At 35.3% G+C, this 10,370-nt stretch overlaps 1 protein-coding gene across 1 annotated transcript; it reads right to left on the bottom strand.

Annotated features, from left to right (window-relative positions):
• Positions 1-1,116: 1,116 nt before the first annotated feature.
• Positions 1,117-9,598, bottom strand: LOC127763395 (ent-cassa-12,15-diene synthase). The gene is made up of 14 exons (XM_052288082.1): positions 9,346-9,598; positions 9,144-9,253; positions 6,261-6,546; positions 5,560-5,740; positions 4,839-5,056; positions 4,411-4,531; positions 4,237-4,334; positions 3,927-4,141; positions 3,571-3,683; positions 3,382-3,477; positions 3,038-3,253; positions 2,780-2,921; positions 2,356-2,601; positions 1,117-1,818 (listed from the first exon to the last, which is right to left on the bottom strand). Exons 1-14 carry the CDS (start codon positions 9,467-9,469, stop codon positions 1,507-1,509), a joined length of 2,478 nt encoding a protein of 825 aa, XP_052144042.1. The 5' UTR covers positions 9,470-9,598; the 3' UTR covers positions 1,117-1,506.
• Positions 9,599-10,370: the final 772 nt, after the last annotated feature.

Here is a 10,370-nt window from a genome sequence, read left to right as displayed (position 1 = left end):
TACAAGTTGAATTTGGCTTTGCATGTTTGTGGAATGACATAATTCATATTAATCTATGTTGTTAAAAAATTATATCTATTTAGGTGACATGCAAGCAACGAGGGATATCTTCTCAAGGGATGAAAATCCATATCCATTATATATGAAACACCTTTACATTATATATGAAACATCCATTTGTAACTGCCAAAACATTATAAAATGCGTCCTGAAACATTCAAAGAACACCACATGTAACGTTTGCAAAATGTAATAAAACATCGAAATACACTTATTGAAATATCCAAACAATACCAAATGAAATATTTAAAAAGTTCATTGCGACAAAAAAGAACTTAGTCGAACTCTTGTGAAAACATTGTCTTCTCACACATGAAACAATGAGTTTCAATGGCCAATATATATATATATATTTTCATCGAAATAAAATCAATAGAAATCTTATTATAAAGATTTAATTATGATAAATACAATGGTGTATTTGTAAATTGGATAAATAATTTAAGAGATTGTCGCTTAATTTGCGCATGCATTGATTGCATGTGAGTTGCATGCACACATTCTGCTCACGGGCTCACACTCCAGATGTGGGAGAAGGAGACTAGCATGTCTGTAGGAAGAAGAGAACTATTGATTTGAAAGTAAGGTCGTCATGTTGTATCCGATCGATGTTCTGTCTACGCTCGAATGACCGATCTGAAATGTTTTTCTAATTTGTCTTCGGGTTTTATCATTAAGCATCAAGTCATTTTCTTAGAGATAAGTAGTTCAGTTTGTTAGGATAAGAAGCAGAGTTAGAATCTATTTAAAGAGTTGTAATTGTTTAGGAAGAGTTAACGAAGAATTAAACAGAATCTATATTTTTCATATATCTATCGTTCCTCGATTCCTTTCTTCGTCCTTCCTCCCTGCGTGCCCTCTACTCTATTTTACGGTTTTTTGCTTTCTTCTGCAGGTTCATTATCTACCAACTACACCGGCGGCGAGGTCAGGACCATATCCTCCAACACACCACGACTATATTCTCTATCTACAAAAGAATAACTTTTAAAAATGAATCCAGACAATTATTTATTCAGATTCATTCTCAGAAGTAGGTTTTTTTTTGGATGGAGTGTACAATTTACATCCTGTGCTAGGTCGTGACAACATACCCCAAAGATGTACGATTATGTTGTTCTGGTAGCCACCAGCTCTGGATACTTACATCGTATCTCTGTTTATTACACATACCTAACCTATGTATTTATTTGCTCTTTCATATAACATACATGACGCAAATCCTAACAAATTTGAGTATGGACGACGACCATCCTCTACTCTCTTATATATGGTTCCACTCTGTCCACAAACCGGTGAAAATTATGAACCAGATTAGTGCGGCCATCGATCAAACTGTGTAATCCCAACTAAGTCATCCACATTCTGATTACCTCAGCTTTTACATGCAACACTGGTAGTACTTTAGTATCCAAAAAAAAAAAAGAAAAAGTGACAGAGATGAATCTACAATAATCTGAGTTGAAGTGGCTCCTTGATGACTGCATCCACTGCGCTGACCATCTCTTTGGGAGAACTGAATCCGTCGGTCTGGTAGTAGAACAGGTGAAGAATCTTGCACATCTTCCAGAACAGCTGCTTGCACGGCCTCGGGATAGGGCCTTCCTGTTCGCTGACGACCAAGCTCAGCAGCTTCCTCCGTGAGGCGTCGATGCGCTTCATCACTTCGGTTTTGGCCTCGTCTACGGACATGGAGCCGCCGCTAGCGTGAACGAGCAGCGAGACGCCGTTTGTCATTTTGCCGTCCGACTCCTCCCTCTGCGGCAATTTGAGAAGCAATGCTTCGTCAGAACTTGCAAGCTCTAACTGACCAACAGCTACTAGTATTTTCCAAAACAAATTAGAGTAATAATTAAATTATTTTTTAAATAAAAACATTTATAACTATTTTATCAAAATTACAGTCTTTAGCTAGGCATTTCATAGAACTAAAACAATACCTGATTTTGAAAGTTAGTTCTACAACTCTACATGTTAGACACACACACATATATATAGGGTATAAAGTTGCAGTTTTATGATAAAATTGTTTTTTTTTGTTAATTTTTATGAACTTTCCGGTCAAAATTGCACAAAAAGATAGTCTTGATAAAATGACCGCAGTTTGTGAAATTTTTGTTAATAATTAGGGCCTTAGAAATGTCGTACCAGATTTTCTCCGTTGGAACTAATAAGTACACAATCTTACTGATTACTTACACCTTAAAATTTTTAATTTGCATATATACCAAAATTTTGAAAAAAAAATTATAAGAGGATAAGAACAGCATGGACTTTCTGTCAGAAAGTACGTACCTCAATGCCTCGAATGTCATTCAGGAGACGGCCGCAAGTGCCCATCAGCCTGAACAATTCATCGTATTCTTCAAGTTCGACAATACCCTCCGGGAGCTTTTCTCCGATCAGAAACAATGCCGACATCACCGTACAGCCCTGTCCAAGTGACACCATACCACTTTCCATGTATTCTTCGAACGTTGGCAGATGCTGGCTCCTCTGCCATTCTGCCTCAACCTTCATACACCTCACCACATGTAGCCACTGCAGATACATATAGAGAGAGAATTCTAACTTGTTAATATTAACCGGAAGTAAGAAAATACTCCCTCGGCTGTAAAATATAAGGGATTTTGAACGGATGGAAGTTACTTATATTTTACGACAGAGAGAGTATGCAACAAAAGAATTCAAGCAAGTGCGCAACACGAGAGTGACTCACTACGTCTACTAGGTACTTGGTAACATCATGGCCTTGTAACGCGGAAGCCTTTGCGCCAATCTCGTTCACCGTATTATAAAGAGCTTGGAACACGATCTTTACATCTTCAGAGTAGTACTCATCTTCACCAGGCTCTTCCCACCTATATATGACAACCATTTTTTGCACGGAAGAGAAGACAAATTAGCTAGCTAGCTCGCTAGAGATATAAAGCATGGCAACATTTTTGAGAAAAAAGAAGACATATTAATTAATTACTTCTCCATTAATGCTAGGAGGTTTTCTTGTTCTTGCTCTAATCCACCAACATCGAAGAGATCGTCGATAACAGCCGTCAGCCAAGCGGTTCTTGCCCACGAGGTGCGAGCGTAGCCCATTTCAGGACGGAATGTGGTGGCAGCACCAGAGAGATAGCAATATGTTATCTTCTGCCGTGCGAAATGTAGCTGGTCGAGTCTGTTGTCTTTCACCCAACTGTAAAAAAAGTTTTTTTTTTTTGGGCAATTTGTCCAAGTTAGAACCATATGGGAGCAGTATTGATCTTGATTTGTTTTTTTTTAAAAAAAAAGAATAACAACATGACAATGGCCTGGAACACCAACCTTTCGAGATAATTCAGTTCATTTTGGTAATTAGATTGAGATATGCAGAAATCATCAACAGCCAAAGCTAGGAAATCTTGATTGTCATGAACAGGCCTGATCGAGTAAGAAGCATAAGGGAACTAATTAGTACCTCAGGTGTTATTTTATTTACTTAGATTTTGCATATATTTTCGATGAAAGCCTTACTTGCACTCTGTTTTCAGCATCTGGGAGCACTTAGCGTCGAAAAGCACAATGTTCTTCCTGTGGACTAGACGTTCCAATGTGCTGTAGAAGGGATACCTCAGAGCAAACTCCATCTGAAATTACAAAGGGTGTGTTTAGTTCACGTCAAAATTGGAAGTTTGGTTGAAATTGAAACGATGTGATGGAAAAGTTGAAAGTTTAAGTGTGTAAGAAAGTTTTGATGTGATTGAAAAGTTGAAAGTTTGAAGAAAAAGTTTGGAACTAAACAAGGCCAAAAGCGAAATTCTCATTTAAACACAAACTGAACTGTGTGAAGCGAAATGGCCAAATGGGAATTTCAAATTCAAGGCAAGAACCTCTTCACGGCCTGGAGTTCCTTGGATCCCATCAGAGCACAGCATTTCCTTCAATAGGCTGCCTGACCAAGAGCCTATGCTATTTAAGATCAAATCATTTTCTGATATACTGTGTTTCGAGGTCTTGTATAATTCCAGTACAGATTTTCTATCGTTTAGATACCCTTGAAGCGAATCACGGAAGCCTGAAGCTTCAGCAACATGAGACAGCTCATCTACAACGTATTTTAATCAAATACGTTAAATCAAAAAAAATTCTAGATGAACCCCAATATGAAATAAGATCAAATTCCAGAATTCGAGAACGCACCTGAGGAAACATCGTAACCGTTCATTCTTAAAAGGCGAAATGCCATTGCGCACGTTGTTACGTCTAACATGATTTCCTCATCTCTCCCTAACCAGGAACTGTAAACTTGCTCGTCAATTTTTGAGCTCATATATACAAATTAAACAAACAGAAATATTTATTCGAGGTTATTACCTGTATGTCATGTCCAGGATGCTCTTTATCTCACTGGCAAAATACTGAGATATTCCCATGTTTTCAAGCGCATCCACCATTGAAAGCTGACAATATATGTTTAGTGGATACAGTGTTGGCACTGCAACAAAGTATTACGGTATAAGCTATGTACTTAATTAATAACAGAATGTAGCAATTTCTTGACAATACTGCCCCCCGTTTTTAATTAGGTAAATATGCATTTGACCGTTCGTCTTTTCAAAACTTTTTATGCAGATATAAAAAAAATCATGCTTAATTAAATTATCTTTACTTATCGATCATAAACTAATTCATAATAAAATAAACAATAATTATGTATTCTTTTTTATAACTTAAATGATTAACCGTATATAAAAATAAATTAAAAGTGAAAAAAATCAGGAGTAGTATATATACAAACTCACCTACGCCATCGAATTTATTGACTAGAGATTGCAAGTACTGGAGAGCTTTATCGTCGTGGTAATTGGCTAATGCGCCAGCAGTTGAAGAAGGACAGTTGAACAACGACCCGTTCTTCCTCTGGAACATCATGATTTTATCCCACTCCAGAAGGTTCCCAAATCCTTCTGCCAGATAGGCCATATAGGCCTTTCTTCCACGAGAATGGTTCCCGGCCTCTCTAAATTAATGAATCAAAACATTCAGGATAATTTACTTGTAACTCAGATATATACGTCAAATCAATCGTTTGCAATCTCGTTTGTATTATTTATTTAGTCAAAAAAATATATTGTAAAATTGAAATTAATAATTACCCAGTTGGCTAGCTAATAAATGTTCAGGTCTTTTCTTTTACTTTGAGCCAACGCAATTTAATGCATGGGCTAGGTTTATTCATTTTTTTCCATGGCGTAGCAGTTGTTTGATCATTCTGCCTTGGATTGGTGGCAAACAATGTTGCCACGCACCCGTAGCCCAGCGTGGCTAAATTATGTGTAAAAAAATAGTTTCAGACGATTCATTTTTACAATTTTAGCTGAAAAAGTTCATACTTTTTTTAAAGTTGGCGGATGATCAGTTTTATCTAGTTTTAAAAAGTTGATGCTTGGAAATCGATATAAACTTATTCGGCAACAATATAAATATCCATTCTAGGATAAACTTTGATATTGGCAATTAAACCTTTGTATTTTCATCTCCCGAAGGTGATTAAGACTATCAATATCGTTTTGTCTGACGGGGACTTCCAAGCCGGACCCATTGGCAAGGGTTAGCATAGCTGGGAAAGTGATGCCGAAACCTATAGGAGCAACTGCTTGATCATCCATCGCAATCGAGAAATTTCTTCCAATGAAACTTAGTCCTGCAGCCGTCGTACCATAGGATTAATTAAGACGTTTAAGAGTAAGATATGATTAAAGCAATTAATGTGGAAAGGTTGAAAGGTACCCTCGTATAGTTAAATCTTTACTGCGACATATAGTCCTAAAATATATCTCATCATGAAAATTTCAATAATATGTAGGTATCCCGTAGTAAAAAAAAATACTAATAGACTTAATAGAAGTATTTGACAATGATTTCTCTTACAGTAAAGATTTTATTACCCAAGCTTGTTTTAGCTATAACATAACCATGCATGGTGTTTGTTTGGTTAACATAACCAACCATGCATGGTGTGATATGGTTTGTTTGGGCTCTAAGTTTTAAATTACCATATCACACCAAACTGAGAGAAATTAACTGAGGTACTATGGTGTTTGGGCTCTAAGTTTTAAATTGAGTATAACCCAAATTTCAATGAGTATAAAAATGTTTAAAGAAAATAGAAATGAACATTAACTTGTTAAGTGTATCTATATATAAATATTGATATATGTTACCTCTCCTGATGTGCTCCCTACCAACATTCCATTTGTTGAGTGCCAGAACACATGCTAGCGTAGATGATAGGACATCTTTGTTGGCTGTGGATATGGACCCGTCAATACTCCATGATCCATCGTCCCATTGATTCTCTAGTATCCAGTCGACGCATTGAGGGAAGCTTGGATTGTGAGACGAACCCCGGAGTGGCACCATAGCCACCCATGCAGTGTCATATGGGGATGGTGATAATTCCACTCCTTGGAGCTGCTTCCTTATACTTGCCTCGAGTTCTTTCCTGTGCTGCAGCGTTCATCACAACAATATATAATGAACTCAACAAAGGATATAGTGCAAGATCCATATATTTTTTCTATATACAATAACAATTGTGTATTGAAAATATCAAGTTGCATTGTGTTAGGCTTATTGTCTCAATATATTATTTTATTTTATTGATTTGAAAATTCGGAACTACTAATAAATTTAACTATCAAGAAATACAAATATTGAGATGTACCTGACCTAAATTCTCGACTAGTTCTTTTTATAATTTAGTCACTTCAAAAATTCGAAAATAACATATAGTGATGTGCTTAGTTTAGAATCTAAATTGTAATATTTTAAAGAGCGGGTAATACTCTAAAAATCTGTATTACTAAATAATGAGACGGTATTAGTTGTTCAATGCACTATGTGAAACTCCGCGCATTGCTACGGGAGTTTAGTATGATAACAATAGATAAAAATAATGTGTAAGATAGCTAGATAATATAAATTTACATAAGTTGATGTGGTTTATGATGATTTAAATAGCACATAGAATGATGATTTAAATGTAAAAATAAAGTGATGGGGTTTTAAGAGAGAAGAAAAGAAGAGGAATAATTTGGACAATAGGTTAGTCATTTAAGGGTTAAAAATAATTAAGGTGGTATAATGAGAAGAAAAAGAGCAAGATAATTTGGACCATAGATTAATCATCTAAGAGCTAGAAATAATTGTGTGATATGGCTTAATTATAGAAGAGAGAAATAATACTAATTATGTGAGGATAAAACATATAGGTATATAGGATATTATAATAAATGATGGAGAGATGATATATTAAAATATTATATAAATTATGTAGGGTGGTGGTTTAACATGCTTGCATTTTAAAGCTCTAAAATTTAATAAATTATAGAATAAAATTATAGATAATATAGCATGCTTGTATGATGTTTAAGATATAATAATTGTTAGTAGATGATAATATGATATATTTGCATATTGAACTTTAGGATTTAGTGGGTTCTATCTTTATCGTAAGATAGGACGTAGCATGTACGGATTCATGGGTTTGGGTAGTTTTTATACTAATTAATTGGAGACCCTCTTATTATCCTCCATATATATTAATCCTGCGTAGTTAAAATCCTAAACAGTCTTTCATTAATCCTAAATGGTTGAAAGTTCTCCAACAAATTAAGGAATCGAACCAAGAAAAGAAGTTGGACATCCAATCTACTATGCATCTTCATTTTTTTTAATATTTGACGCTGTTATCTTTTAGTTCAACATTTTGACTATTCATATTAATTATTCAAAAAATTATATAGTTTATTTTGTTATGATTTATTTTATCATCCATGAAATTAACTCTAACCTTAACATATACTTTTACATATTTGCACTAAATATTCAAATAAAATAAATGATCAAACATTAAAAAAATATCACCTGTGTCATATATATATATATATATATACATACATACATATATATATATATATATATAAAGGGCCATAATATTTACTGCGTGTACCTCGTTGATTGCGATATACTTCCTCCGTTTCACAATGTAAGTCATTCCAGCATTTCACACATTCATATTAATATTAATGAATCTAGATAGATATATATGTCTAGATTCATTAACATCAATATGAATATGGAAAATGCTAGAATGACTTACATTGTGAAACGGAGGAAATATATGCGTATCTAATATTGTATATAAGACAAACACAAGTCGGTGTCAAAGAAGACTCATGCTAATTAGTCCTGTTACACCAGTCTTTTTTTAGAACACTGTTATACCAGTCTTTGATATGCATGCGTACGTGTCCAGAACAAGTCATGCAAGGTGCAAAACTTCCATGGACCATGGCGCCTACAAGACTGTCCCTGTCATGCATGCTAAGCAAACAAATAGCAAGGGATCGATACTTGCGCTTATGTTTTGAATCAATACTTTTCCTTACAATGGTTTCCAAATTTAAAAATTTGAGACCCCACCAAATTAAACTATAGTATCGTCACCCTAACTTAAAAAATAAGGGACTATATATCCATCATTCAACAGAAAACCTTACAAAATCCGTCAAATATAATTATAGTATAATTATATTATAATTATTATAGGACTAGAAAAAATGTCATTGTGTTGCAACCGGTGAAGTCTATTTTAATCTTATTGTTGTTATATGGTTTAGTTAAGATGAAATTTACTGTGGGAGTTCGGTTGGATATATATATTTTTAGAAAATCATGAGCTACAGTTAGGAGTCCGATCGTCTCAGGTTAGCATGCGAGTTTTTTTAAACAGATTTCTTATATGATTACCAAAAGTGAACGATCTTAAAAACCAACTCAAATACGGATATGTATTTTCAAAAGTAATTGAACTTAAAAACTGACTCATACACAGATGATGTACCAAAATACTAGCAAAAACATCTTTAATTTTTATAATAGTAGAGATTAGCATGTAATTAATTATAATGTATATAGGATGTAAGTGGTATGGAAGTCACAAAATATGTTAACTTTTTACTCATCCCATCTCAAATTAACTACGTCTCTAGTGGACAAAAATTTAACAGATCTTCCATCAAAATTTCTGTAATTAGTCTTACCGTCGCTTGCAGGCTCTCTGCAATCCCCTCTGCTTCCGGCTTCTTCATCTCAAGACCTCCAACAGCTGCTGCTGCTGCTGCTGGCGAAAGAATTCGCAGGTCATTGCGCCCTTCGACATATATATGTTTTTATGAACGTGAGAAAGATACGAAATTATTACAGTAATAATACTAGCTCTATCGAGATCTAGCTAGCTACTACCTCCAGTGATCCCAGGAGGAGGAGCTCTGCTGCTCGGCTGCTTTGCTGTCGTCCCACCGGCCGGTGAAGCTCCGGCGAATTTTCCGCCGTAGCCGCCGGACGAAGGGGAACCTAGCAGCATCATTCGCGACGATGACGACCCGGTCAGAATTGCATGCAGAGGATATCGATCGAAACGCAGCAGGCAGGCAGGCAGGCAGGCAGCAGGAAGGAGCCGCGAACGAACGAGAGCGGTATGAACTACTCTATCTACTTCATTCGGTAGTTCTCCATGCCGGCCCAGTGCTGCTATGACACCTTATATATACATAGTACGCTGATCGAGTATGAGCTCACCTACTGGATATTTCCTACGTTTCATATTATAAATCGCTATGATTTTCTTTTTCTAATCGAACTACTAAGTTTAGAAAAAAACATATATATAATAATATTCTGAAACAAATATATTATCAAATACATTAATGTTAAATTTAATGGAATAAACTAATTTGATATTTTAGATGTTAATTTTTTAAAAAAAGATGGTTAAATATAACTAAGTTTAATTAGAAAAATGGTTAAATCGACTTATAATTTGAAACGATGGAGTAGCTCTCAAAGAACCCTCTTGTTGCTAGAAAATGTATTCGCCACTATGCAGGCAATGACTATGACCTTATGAATAATAGTAATAATTAGTCCCTTTCCCTCGAAGAAAAGAAATGCATTTAGCCTAGCTCGTACCCTGGGTGTGTTGATTGGTATCTGACTGAAGAATCACAGTTTCGCACATGGTTCCTACATGCCATATTTTCAAGGTTTTGCGTGCAACATTTTTTATGAAATCGCCGCGCCTGCTTGCATCAAATTTTAGATCTTGTTACAAAGAGATTTTTAGGGAAGCTTGTGTAACTAAGGGCTGGTTTGGTTTGTGGCCTAAATTGGTCTTACCAATTTTTGTCAATGTCAAATTTTGGTAACTTTTGGCATTGCTAATTTTGGCAAAGGTAAAATTATGTTTCGATTGAAGCCAAAATAGCCTA

The sequence above is a fragment of the Oryza glaberrima genome, chromosome 2 (genome assembly GCF_000147395.1).
Source record: "Oryza glaberrima chromosome 2, OglaRS2, whole genome shotgun sequence".
Taxonomy (NCBI): domain Eukaryota; kingdom Viridiplantae; phylum Streptophyta; class Magnoliopsida; order Poales; family Poaceae; genus Oryza; species Oryza glaberrima.
The sequence above is the reverse complement of the archived record's forward strand: the minus strand, read 5'-3'. Positions and strand labels throughout refer to the sequence as shown.